Source organism: Lottia gigantea (assembly GCF_000327385.1).
Source record: "Lottia gigantea unplaced genomic scaffold LOTGIsca_67, whole genome shotgun sequence".
Taxonomy (NCBI): Eukaryota; Metazoa; Mollusca; class Gastropoda; family Lottiidae; genus Lottia; species Lottia gigantea.
This window is the reverse complement of record NW_008710284.1, coordinates 124,910-138,083: the sequence shown is the minus strand read 5'-3', so window position 1 is coordinate 138,083 and position 13,174 is coordinate 124,910. Positions and strand designations below refer to the sequence as shown.

The window sequence follows — 13,174 nt, the reverse complement described above, 5'->3', positions numbered from 1 at the left end:
CCTCCTTTTTTTAATTATTGTTGAACACAAGACAGCTGTCCGTTTCAAAGCCACAGACTACTGACAGCATTCTATTCTTGGCTTAAAAGATTCAATATAAATTTGATTAAAGGTTTACCTGTGAGAAGGGCCTGAATAACACCATTCTGCTTCTCGTTTCCATTATATTGAGAGGAAACTTTTACTGGGCTCAACTGTTCAGACGCCATCTTTAACTGCAGTATCACAGTCAAATCGCCCTCGAGTCATTTCGGACGGATCTTGAATAAGCTATTATATTTGAATTTTTTATTAATTTTATAACTCATTCGTGATATTCTATAAATTAAATCACACCTTTTATCATTTCGTGAATAGAAAGAGGCGAAATAAACTTATAGTTTTCGGCAGATTGTAGTTTGGGACAAATTGACTACTGACTGTTCAAGACTTCAGAATGAAGAGCTACTTCCGGTCTAGACATTTTTGAGGAGAAAATGTAAATATTATTTGTAAAGTATGAGTTCTTCTGAAGACAATAGCTCGGATGATTGTGAATCTGTGAGTTTAAATGATTGCAGTGTTGACGGAATAGAGCCAACAAGGTAAAACCCTCTCTATATTTTAGACCAAATAACTACAGTTCTACTAGACTGAAATAAAATGATTGCCAAACACAGAATTACTGGACTAGATTTTATTAACTTTTGTCCCTCTAAATAAACAAATACAAGTTTTCTATTGCCACTAGGAATTAATTTGGTCAGAAAGTCCAACTGAGAAAAATATAACCTTTAATCTCCCCATTGTTATTTGAAATGATATTTTTTCTGTTTTAGAAATATTGAAAAGAAGAATGATGCTATTCTACAGTTTCTAGCTATATTTAGTTTTAGTTTATTTATTGGATTATTTATATTACAAGCTAATATAGCCTGGAGATCATATCAGGTAGGTGTTTATTATAATAATTAGAGTTTTCTCTAGAGTTGGTCTGGTGTCGGTTTTCTAACTCTAGTTCTTAAATAAACTCAGTAGATTTTGAGTCATGGTTTTACCAGTACCTTCTCTACAATTGAATTTTAAAAAGTCCTGACCATATGATGATTATATATTTTATTTTTCAGAATATATATTTTTTAACCAGACATGGAAGTTCAGAAGAAATATTTGATCTTTATTTGGATTCACCAGCCTGGGGTTTAGATATGAGACATGTTGATTTAAAAGTTAATACCAGTATATTTGTACGATGAGGAAAAACTAAAATAAGTCGTTTGATCAATTTTGTGTCAATGTTTAAAATTTGAGGTTTATTTTGTTTTTATAATTTTTGTTTCATGTATAATTATAGAAAGTTTTGATCTATAACACTGCTGACTGAAAGAATTTACTCTGAATTGAAGGTATTTTATTTGTTTTATAACCCACCTACCTTATCATCCTTGACTTGTTGAAATATTATACTTACTATATATTATTTTAATCATCTTTCTGTGTCTTATAAACATGAGAATATTTCAAAGTAAGTAAAATGCTGAGGTTATAAGAAGTAGTTCTGGTATCTGTCACAATATAATGATTAAAGTTTATACTAGTAAGTTGATAATCTATATTTATATAGAGATGTATTTTTATAATAAATTCCAGTCAACAGTGATAAAATAAAGTGCAATTTTGTAAACATGTTGTTTTTATTATGTTCAGGGTCAGGGTGAAGCAATATATTGAATTACTCCCTGTAGTTGAGGTCAGGGTGATTTATCTAATCTAGGAAGATTCCTCCCCTTTACCAGTTTCTCCCTAGTGGTTTCCCCCCAGTATATGTATTAGGACTAGTAATTACATACTATATGATGCCAAGTGGATACATTTATAAAGCAGGTCAAGGGACTAAGAGTGCAATATTTGGTAAGTTTGAATAAGTTGATCTTAAGGTTTGGTTAATCTTTTAACATTTATTACTGTTTTGTTTTGTTACCTTGGAGAATTTCCCAGAGAGATATACATACTTCAGTTAGTATATATATTTCAGTGATGACAAATTCTCAGAGAGATATAGATATTTTAATGATGTTATGAGTAATATATCAAATTTTATCTGCTAAAATTCCAACCCGTCATCAATCACCACTAGTAACATGCCGGACATGCGAACGCCTTAAATTGCCAATCTGAAATTCAAGATATTTAAGGAATTAGCTTTCTGAAAACGGTGAAATAGAAAATATTTTTTAAAAGTTTAAAATATAAACTTACTAATGATTTATTGGGAAAGTTTGATATTTGAATATTATTGTCACTATGGTTACCAGATTGGTTGCTAGATTTATTCAAGATGGCTGATGTAACTAAGGGTGACGTAGTTGTTGAATTACTCTGACTTGAACATTGTAAAACTGAACCAGATCTATAATATAAAAATAAAACCAGTGAAAAATACCAGTTATTATAAAGATAAAATAGAAATGAGTATCTTTAATATCAAAGATTGATTAAACTGGTATAAAGAAGTAGGTGAGATGTTATATTGATATGGTGATTTCTGTACAGTAACTGGTATAATATTAGTAGTACATTACCTCCCTTGATGATGTTTAGAAGTAGGTGAGATGTTATATTGATATGGTGATTTCTGTACAGTAACTGGTATACTCTGTCTTCCTCTTCTAATCTCTAATACATCATCTGTATCATCAGATAAACTGAAAATAAACAACAAATATCAGTATGTTTCTACAGCAGAGTAATCTCTTCTAAATTATTGATAGAAAATTTCTTGTGTGTTAAAATGTTAAAATATAAAACATGAAAAATTAGAAATAATAAAACACGAGACGTACCTTTCTGGCTGTAGATTGTTCAGTGTATTATTATTATTATTATTATTGGTTACCATTGGAAACGTTATTGGCAAGCTAAAACTTGGAGATTGCTGTATACCTTGTAAATAACTTTCACTTTTCATTCCTCCACCATTGCTTTCTGTATAAGAATTATAAAATTGTCATAATAATGATGAAATATGATTTTAATAGTGATATTATTCTAATAAATAAATAAATAACTTGACATCTTTATTTTCTATCTTAGTCACTTCCTGATAGATTATATAAAATAATAGAATAGTTATATTCAACTCTTACCTGTATGAGTATAAACTGTTTTAATACTGTTACCAACTAGAGTCTGAGTCAAATTAGATGTACCTTCATGTAGAGCAAGTTGAATTCTCTTGTTAAATTCTTCCTCAGTAACTGTTCTCTGTAGAGGAAGACCAGACATAGTTCGTGAGTACGGAAATTCATCTTCATACTACAGTAAAATAAATAGAAAAAAAACACTAAATCTACTACTAGCCTAAACATCAAACAAAGCAGAGAGGAAAGCATAGAATATAGATATCAAACACTAGAACTATCTGTACTGTAAGCTATATAATATATAATAGAGGATAAGAAATGGTAAGAAGTTGTAGATTTAAGCATTTTAAAGTTAATAATATTATTCTATAAAAAACAAAACAATTTGAGTTAAAACTTACATAAAGTAACAATTCCTCTTCTTTTCCTTCTTCTGATCTTCTTTGTAACTCGGCCATTCTCTAAAAATATACAATTAGTCATTTCTAATTAACTTATATCTTAACACCAAACTTTCAAATACATCTTTAATTTCTGACCTTGGACAGTGCTTTTATGAGACTTCTCATCACCATCTCACACTATTTTCTATAACCAAACTTTTGATGTGTATTAACTTGTCTATTTTCTATTATTTTAGTTGTTAAAACAACAGAACCATAGAGACTAGTAGATGTAATACAAGAAATAAGACTGTCAATTTATACCTTAGCAGCTCTCTCCATACTACGTTCTTCAGTGAAACACGGTAAACCTCCGTTTGTTCTACCTTGATATTTACTAATAAATTGTTGGTTAGTTACAACTTGTTCTAATCTCTTTATGTTTCCCTGGAGTATATAGATATACCAGTAGATATCACTAGTTTGATATTATTCATCAGAGATTTTAACACACTTTCATTTAAAACAGCCTCATTGAAAGATAATAAATAGTAGTTATATATAAGATATGGTGATAATACTTACTGTGTTAGAGGTGAATATTAGTATAAGATAAAACACAATAAGAAAACAAGATATTGATCTAGTCTAGCACTATGGTCTATTTATATATATAACACATCATCAGGTTATAATAAAACACGTTTAATATCACAAATACTGAGGTTTATGATTTGGGGTAAAAATCATATAAAAAATAATAATCTCTCCAGGTGTGATTGGTTAATAAATAAGACCGATGAATATCTAATATTTCATCTTGAGACCTCAATACTTGTCGATTAAACTCAGGTCTTCTACAGTTTGAATCATCCAATGAAATCTGTTTCTGCGGCAGACATTTTGTTTTTAGTTTTCGTGGTGGCATTTTAAAACAACAATAATCAGCATCATCAATTTGATTTTGGTTACTATGACAACTAAAACTAGCAGCTTTAGAAAGTTTGTCTTTAGTTCTGGAAGTAATCCAGGGAAATTGACTGTTGACCATATTAGGAAGTAGTAAGGTACTAGTCATATTAAGTTTAAACTGTTTTGGTTGTATCCAGTGTTTATCTAATGGTTTATTTAAACTTTGAATCCTCCAGTTTAATCTCCTCTATTTTAGCAGCAGGAAAATAAAAAGAAAGCAAAGTTAGAGAAAGAAGGCTGGTAATAGGTAGAATTTAGATTAATCAAATATTCTTCTTTCTGTACAAATAGATATGTGAACTCTCATAAATCAACAAGCAAACTACAACTGACTAAAACTCCTACAAACTAAGAAATTTTGTTCCAAGGTTAAACCAAATGATTACAGAGATATGATTCTTTACCAACATTTTCTCAACTCAGAAAAACTTTCAGCTCCTATTTGTCTCAGTAACTAAAAATCAGCTCTAGTCTATTATTATAAAGCTTAGTTTAAAAGCTTAGTAAAGAAGCTCAGGTCAAAAGAGAATAGCTAGCAGATATCTACAAGTTTCAACCAAACATACCTGTTGTTTTTTGACTGGATTGATACCAGAAGTTACCTCAGTTTTAGTTGTCATAGAAACAGAACCACGTCCAGTTATAACAGGAAGTGCCTGTTGGGTGCAAAAATACAAAGATAGTGAAAAATAGGTGCTGATAATGTAAGTTAAAAAAAGAAAGTTTGATAGTTGTTTCCAGGGTTTAAAACATGTTAGACTTGAGGAAGATTTTAATTAGACAGAATAGTCAATTATAAACTTACACAATAAACAGTCCAAATATTAAACTTACATTTCTATTACTAATAATACTGCTTTTTCTTTCATTTTCAATTTTTTTATTTTCTCTATCTCTCTGTTTTCTAGATTTACGTTTTTTCTTACGTTGTTTAATTTCTGGTGGTTTGATTTCAGGTTCTGATTCACTGTCACTATCTGATGAACTAAAACATCAAGAATTATAATTAATTATAAAATCTCATCTCCTTCATACATAATTATAATTTACACCTTGTATTAATAACAGTTATTATACTACTCCTAATGGTTATATATATAACATACCATATTATTATATTCTATTAATTAATATAGCTTACTAATGATTTCTCATAAAACACATATTAACAGGAGTGAGTAATTTTAGATTATAACTTACTCTGATTCTAACATAGCTTCACAAACATTTAACTGAGCTAAAATATTTAAACAACCATCTAAACTGTTAAGAGATGTCTCTTCTAGTATCTTCTGTTCATCTTCTACTTTACAATTATCTCCCTTTACAATCTTCTCCTGGCTTGAAGTTTCCGTTGAAAGTTTGGATGTCTGTTGTTTTTCAAGTACATGTCTACCATTTTGAACTATAAGTTGTTTTTGTGTAGCCAATGATAATTGAGTATTTGCTGTGTCGTCTGCTGTATTTAATTCTGATTGGTTGTCAGCTGGTTTATCGTTATCTGTCTGACAACCAGTACTGGAGTCTGAACCTTCCACTGATATACCAGAATCTGATACTATAAATAGAATATATATATTACCTCCCTTGAAATCAGTGACATCATTCATCACGTATTATAAAATATGATGGGTGTTATCTTACATGTTATAGACTTTCTATTTAACGTCAAACATCTAAGATATATTAAGAGATCTCTTTGTTGTTGACACACAATTGAAATATTTAAAAACCTGAAACATGTATCACATCAAATCATGTTTAGTTTCTCTGAATTAAACAGTTAATAGATACTGACCTTTCCCTGAATGTAAATCTCTTAGCTGCATGTTTTTAGGTAATAACCCACGTTTAGCTAGTATCTGATGAGTTATTGCCCTTGTTAATCCTGCTATAACTTTATTTTTATACCTGAAATTATAACAATAATAAAAATAAAAGACAATCCAACAAGCTAGACACTGAGACAGTTTTACAATAATTAATGGAAGTATTAACACAGACAGATTGAAAGGTGTGAACCAATTCAAAATAAAATAAATGAAGTTTTCTGTATCATATTGGCTTCAAGGAGATAGAGCTTATGTTAAAATATCTTACTGATAAGTTGAATGAAAACTGACTTACTCTGTATCTTGTTCCATTGTCTGATAATCTAAAACAACTTCACATAAAGTTTTACCCATATCTTCAAAATCACCACAGTTAAAATGACGACAGCTAGATCTAAATATTCAACATGTTACAATGTAAATTATTAATAAAAATCACCACAGTTAAAATGACGACAGCTAGATCTAAATATTCAACATGTTACAATGTAAATTATTAATAAAAATCACCACAGTTAAAATGACGACAGCTAGATCTAAATATTCAACATGTTACAATGTAAATTATTAATAAAAATCACCACAGTTAAAATGACGACAGCTAGATCTAAATATTCAACATGTTACAATGTAAATTATTAATAAAAATCACCACAGTTAAAATGACGACAGCTAGATCTAAATATTCAACATGTTACAATGTAAATTATTAATAAAAATCACCACAGTTAAAATGACGACAGCTAGATCTAAATATTCAACATGTTACAATGTAAATTATTAATAAAAATCACCACAGTTAAAATGACGACAGCTAGATCTAAATATTCAACATGTTACAATGTAAATTACAAGAGAAACATGGATCTGAAACAGTATAATTTAATCAAATATAAGAAAATAACCTACTTGTCAAGAATTGTACCACTAAATGTAGCTTCTAGAGTAAAACTGTTGGGTATTTTCATTTGTCTCCACATAACAACTCTACCAGTTGATTCTTTACAGCGCTTAATTTTAAACTTACACGAATTAAATGAAAACTTTTCTGGAGACTGAAATAGAAAGAATAAAAAATACAATGATGTATTAAATAACATCACTATTTTATTAGCTCATAGAAAAAGTTCATTAGCTGCTATTAACCGATATTGTTTGGATTTTGTTTTACATTTTGAATCATTAGTACTTGGTTTATTTAATAGAGATGTCTCCTAATTAAACACTATCTGATGTCAATCTTACCTTGACGGCCATCAACCAGGGAAAAACTCGATCTGATATAAAAGACTGGATAGCTTCCTGACCAGGACACCCAGACGTTTCTTTATTATTACCATACATAAATACATTCTCTTTACGACTATGTCCGTGTAGATCACAATACAGCACCACCTAGTGGAGAAAATAATAAACATAGTGTTAACTTCATCAATACTGATACTCAGAGTTTCACGCTAGATCTTCAGACAACTGACTTATATGCAGCCTAAGTCCCTACTGAAGTTTGACAAGTAGAACTTATTCTCATGTCTACATTACAAGACAAGTTCTGAACGTTTGTTTAAAGACGTGTGTTTAGGGGAATTAATGATAGTATAGTTAATGATTGTATAGTTTAGTTTTATTTGTCTAGGTTTTATCTCTACTATCAATAGACCAGGATATTTTATAATTATTATTATTCTGTTTAAGTTTCAGTTTTTATTGTTTATTTTGATTCTAACTTACCTGATTTTTCTGTAGTAAATTCTCCACCATGTTTTTAAGATTATAGATGGTAGGGAAGTTGTCGTGTTTAGGATGTCGATAATTTCTGTTTAAATCACGAGCTGCCAATGAACATCTATAATTACCTACTATAACTCCATCAGGATTTAACATAGGAACTATTTTAAATATACACGTATCACGTAACTTCTAGAAAACAAGATTGATATTTCACTAGGATAACAACTCTAGTTCAGAGAAAATCCTGTCTTCAAGCATGTTCTTAGACAAACACTAGTAATTACTCTACAACAACAATAACTTAGGTTCATCAAGATCTTGTCTACCAGATAACTTAGGTTCATCAAGATCTTGTCTACCAGATAACTTAGGTTCATCAAGATCTTGTCTACCAGATAACTTAGGTTCATCAAGATCTTGTCTACCAGATAACTTAGGTTCATCAAGATCTTGTCTACCAGATAACTTAGGTTCATCAAGATCTTGTCTACCAGATAACTTAGGTTCATCAAGATCTTGTCTACCAGATAACTTAGGTTCATCAAGATCTTGTCTACCAGATAACTTAGGTTCATCAAGATCTTGTCTACCAGATAACTTAGGTTCATCAAGATCTTGTCTACCAGATAACTTAGGTTCATCAAGATCTTGTCTACCAGATAACTTAGGTTCATCAAGATCTTGTCTACCAGATAACTTAGGTTCATCTACCAGCTGGTCCTTGATCAAACCAAATCTTTCACAATTTGATATAGCCATGTAAATGATGTATTAACTGTCTGGACTACACCCTGTCCTCTAATATAAGAAAACAAGCCTGACCTGAGCTGACTGGTGTTGACTGGTGATAAAATACAATAATCCTCTCATCATCCAACTAGCCTGGGTTTCTCCTGGGTGAACTCTAGCTGATATTACTACAAACTTCTTTCTAGTCTTTATCTCTACAATATAAATAATAATATTTCTTTAATATTAGTCTATAAGGTGTTGTAGGTTTTAATCCTTCTCAAGATAAAATAACTGAAGCTTGTGTCAGTAATAACCTCTAATACTAAAGAATTTGAAAATAGACTCACTGTTGTTAGTGACGGTAAGAAGAAAACAACTGTTACCAGCTCGTGTTTCACACAGAACTTCTCTCTTGATATATTGTTGTCTATCAGGGTCAGCTAGTAGAGTGTCCACATCTTCTTTAAGATCAGTAAACGTATAGGGGTAACAGTGAGCCATATAATAGGTATCATCTTCATGAGGAAACTCCTGAATAAAACAATGATTGAACTCTTTTAATACAGAGTGTCAATAAAATAAAAACATATACCCTTAACTCTAATAATATATAACTTAATAACTTGATAACAGCTAGTTTACCAGTCACTACACCCTATTGCCATCTTCAAATCTGTTGAAGCATCAATAACACAGGGCTTAGAAAACAGTATCATAAACTCTTACCATTTGCCACTCCAACATGTAATAACTGATACCTTTCTCTAATAAGGGACACGTATGGTTCACTATATTGTTACTATAACTGAAATAGAGACAAGTTTGATGTAGTAGGTGAGTGTATATTATAATCTGCTACACACTGAGAAATCTAACAGAATAATTCCCACAATAACTCAGTAGGCCTATAGTATTCAATCTAACTATACAAATAATAAAATTACTTAACTACAGTGATACAACTTAATATACCTAGCCCCTATCTTACTCTCTACCATACCTTACCCTACTCTAATCTTTACCCTACTCTATCACTCTACCCTACCACTCTACCCTACTCTCTACCACTCTACTCTATCACTCTACCCTACCTAATATGATGACCTGTTCTTCTCCACCCAATCTCTTCTTCTCTAGCATCTTTCTCAGAGTAGATCAGTGGTCTCATACCTTTAAAATAACAATACAATCAATATCAATATAGTGGCCTCATACCTTTAATATACAATATCAATAAATAATTAGTCAGCCATGACTGGTAAAAGCATGTTAAAACAACAGCCCTGTCATGAATGAATGAATGTAAACCTACCATAGTTATAAAGACTGTCTCGTTTGAGAAGATTAACAATTCTAAATTTATAAGTTATACCAGGGATAGCGTTAGAAACTCTGAAATAATACCACTGGGTATGTCTGTTGGTGTAAAGATCTGTACGTAATACTAGTTCATATTCAAACTGACCACTAGAAAATACATAGAAAATACAGGTTATATACCCAAAACATACTTAATACTAGTTCATATATAGTTATATGTTCAGAACATATTAATTATAATTTAAACTGATTAAGATATGCGGTGTTTAGATGAGATATATCTTACCCAATAATTAATATTAATCAACTTACACTCGTCTAGCTTGTCTTAGATTAGCACTTTCAAACCTTGATTCAAACACTAGATTAGGACAGCAACCCTCAGGTACTGGTTGAGGCAGGTAATCTCGCTGACTTCTCTCTGAATCGTAGACAATCATTATTCCACGCCACCTACCTGTGAACTGTGTGGTTTGTTTTTCTACTGTTTTTAAACTAACTGAAAATATACAAATACATTACATTGACTGGAGCTCATCTTCTAGAAATTCTATTTTCCATGATGTAGCACTTTATTCATTCAATTTTACGCAAACAGAACTCAAGATTTTTCAAATTCTAACATCTATCTATAGCATACTGATTGGTTGTATTCGCTGGCGTTCAGCAAATCGATATACAAAAAAGGTGGCTATTGTAGTCAAGATATTAGATGAAGTTGGTAATAGCTTGACATTGTGAAGATGAAGTTGGTAATAACTTGACATTGTGAAGATGAAGTTTGTAATAGCTTGACATTGTGAAGATGAAGTTGGTAATAGCTTGACATTGTGAAGACAAAGTTTGTAATAGCTTGACATTGTGAAGATAAAGTTTGTAATAGCTTGACATTGTGAAGATAAAGTTTGTAATAGCTTGACATTGTGAAGATATAGTTTGTAATAGCTTGATATTGTGAAGATGAAGTTTGTAATATCTTGACATTGTGAAGATGAAGTTTGTAATAGCTTGACATTTTGAAGATAAAGTTAGTAATAACTTGACATTGTGAAGATGAAGTTTGTAATAGCTTGACATTGTGAAGATGAAGTTTGTAATACCTTGACATTGTGAAGATAAAGTTAGTAATAACTTGACATTGTGAAGATGAAGTTTGTAATAGCTTGACATTGTGAAGATGAAGTTTGTAATAGCTTGATATTGTGAAGATGAAGTTTGTAATATCTTGACATTGTGAAGATGAAGTTTGTAATAGCTTGACATTGTGAAGATGAAGTTGGTAATAACTTGACATTGTGAAGATGAAGTTTGTAATAGCTTGACATTGTGAAGATGATAGCATACTAATACCTTCAACATTAGAATGAAAATATTCAATATAAGAAACATCATTTTTAATAAATTGTGGAGTCTCTAAAATTAATCCACGATGAAATCGGGGCCAATATGGACCGTGAGGCCAGTGTTTAATATCAGAGGGCCGACATTTATATCTAGAGATATATTTCTCTAATTCTTTCGAATATGACATAAAACTTCTTCTCTTGTGTTCTAGTTGATCATCCCTGACCGGTGCTTCCCGTAGGCTATTCTCACACCCGTATTTCAGTCTGAATAATGGTAGAAGTAGTTTAAACTGGTTATAATCCATTTTTAACTGAAGTTATATTTCGGCTAAATATCTGATGGAATATTTCACAGTCCAAATCACAAAATACATCAGAATATGACTACTGGTTCTACACCATCAGAATATGACTACTGGTCCTAGACAATCAGAATATGACTACTGGTCCTAGACAATCAGAATATGACTACTGGTTCTACACCATCAGAATAATGTTAAAGAAAAAAAGAAAAGTTTTGAACTGTCCTAAAAGAACACTAGATATTTGTTGGACTAAAAACAAATTAAATGAGATTTTCTCAAGTGTAGAATATATTAGTTTAATATGTGTTTTATATTCATTCTACCAATCCTTAAAGATATCCATTAATATATTATCAAGATTCTATCTAGGGAATACAACTCAAAAATATTCTAAACTTTTCTTTAAATGTGATTCTATCAGAGACATCTGGTTAATAGAGGCAGTAAGCACCTATTTACAGGATATTTTATTGTCATAATTATATCATAGTTGTAATAAAGAGTAGAAGAATTAGGGACATGCCACTTTAAATCATTAGAAACCTGTATTATTATTATTTGTTGTTGTGGGTAGAGACTAATTGATAAAGAAGAAGGTAAACAAGAGATCTAGTGTGTGAATATAGGTATAGATATACAGTCAGATATGACAAGTTACAGAAAAACTTGTTTATCTTACTAATGGTTCAATACTTAAATATCACTCTATAGTCTTCACAATACAATACACAATACCCTTAGCTCTTATCATCAATACATTATAAATACTAGTTATTTTGACAGGGAACACAGTCAATCTATCTGTATTTCTTTCCAGAATTAAAACCTAACAATCAGTTCTTATACAATTAATTAAACATGTAGGACCTACCACATCAGTTATGACTGTGTCCCCTCTAGTGAAAGACAGGTTTTAAATTACAGTGTTAAAGGATATGAAGTAGAGGTTTATCAAGTTAATATCAATGTTGTATATTATAATATCAGTGGTATTGAGTAGAGATATATTTCATTAAGGTGTTTTTATCAAACTAAATAAATACCAACCCTTTCTCTCTCTATACAACTCTTTATTTTATATTATTTCATGGTGGATTATCCTTTATAATAACTCTATATTTATAGCTATAGGCTTTAATTCTATATTATTTCATCATTTATAAAGTTGGATATTATGGGATATTATTACAATCCAACTTTAATCTATTATAATAAAAGACTTGAAGTATTAATAAGTGATTTGTTTTCTAACAGACTGCACCACATACTTATAGATTATTGTGGACACCCTAACTTTAATAGTTAATATAACATAATAAGTGAGAATAAGTGATAATACTAGTAAAAGGATATAAGACTAGGGACACTCTAACTTTAGTTATATTATAAGATAAGTGAAAATAAGTGATAATACTAGTAAACTAACTACAG

General features: G+C 30.4%; 2 protein-coding genes across 2 annotated transcripts; one reads left to right on the top strand and one right to left on the bottom strand.

Moving 5' to 3' along the window:
- Window positions 1-16: 16 nt before the first annotated feature.
- Window positions 17-1,661, top strand: LOTGIDRAFT_235578 (hypothetical protein). The gene is made up of 3 exons (XM_009064989.1): window positions 17-584; window positions 819-930; window positions 1,107-1,661. Exons 1-3 carry the CDS (start codon window positions 499-501, stop codon window positions 1,233-1,235), a joined length of 327 nt encoding a protein of 108 aa, XP_009063237.1. The 5' UTR covers window positions 17-498; the 3' UTR covers window positions 1,236-1,661.
- A 369-nt stretch (window positions 1,662-2,030) lies between these two features.
- Window positions 2,031-10,532, bottom strand: LOTGIDRAFT_235577 (hypothetical protein; the record flags this gene model as incomplete). The annotated part of the gene is made up of 21 exons (XM_009064988.1): window positions 2,031-2,153; window positions 2,239-2,389; window positions 2,562-2,684; window positions 2,823-2,964; window positions 3,126-3,294; window positions 3,524-3,583; window positions 3,830-3,952; window positions 5,044-5,133; window positions 5,312-5,462; window positions 5,678-6,035; window positions 6,276-6,388; window positions 6,605-6,703; window positions 7,219-7,364; window positions 7,555-7,704; window positions 8,041-8,229; window positions 8,863-8,984; window positions 9,120-9,303; window positions 9,499-9,577; window positions 9,864-9,942; window positions 10,085-10,239; window positions 10,405-10,532. The coding sequence occupies 21 exons, from the start codon at window positions 10,530-10,532 to the stop codon at window positions 2,103-2,105; spliced, it is 2,862 nt and encodes a 953-aa protein (XP_009063236.1). The 3' UTR covers window positions 2,031-2,102.
- Between the last annotated feature and the right edge of the window lie 2,642 nt (window positions 10,533-13,174).

Coding starts and splice junctions, on each gene's coding strand:
- LOTGIDRAFT_235578 (XM_009064989.1), top strand. CDS start 499: ATGAGTTCTTCTGAAGACAATAGCTCGGATGATTGTGAATCTGTGAGT. Junction 585..818: donor GACGGAATAGAGCCAACAAG/GTAAAACCCTCT, acceptor TTTCTGTTTTAG/AAATATTGAAAAGAAGAATG. Junction 931..1,106: donor TAGCCTGGAGATCATATCAG/GTAGGTGTTTAT, acceptor TTTATTTTTCAG/AATATATATTTTTTAACCAG.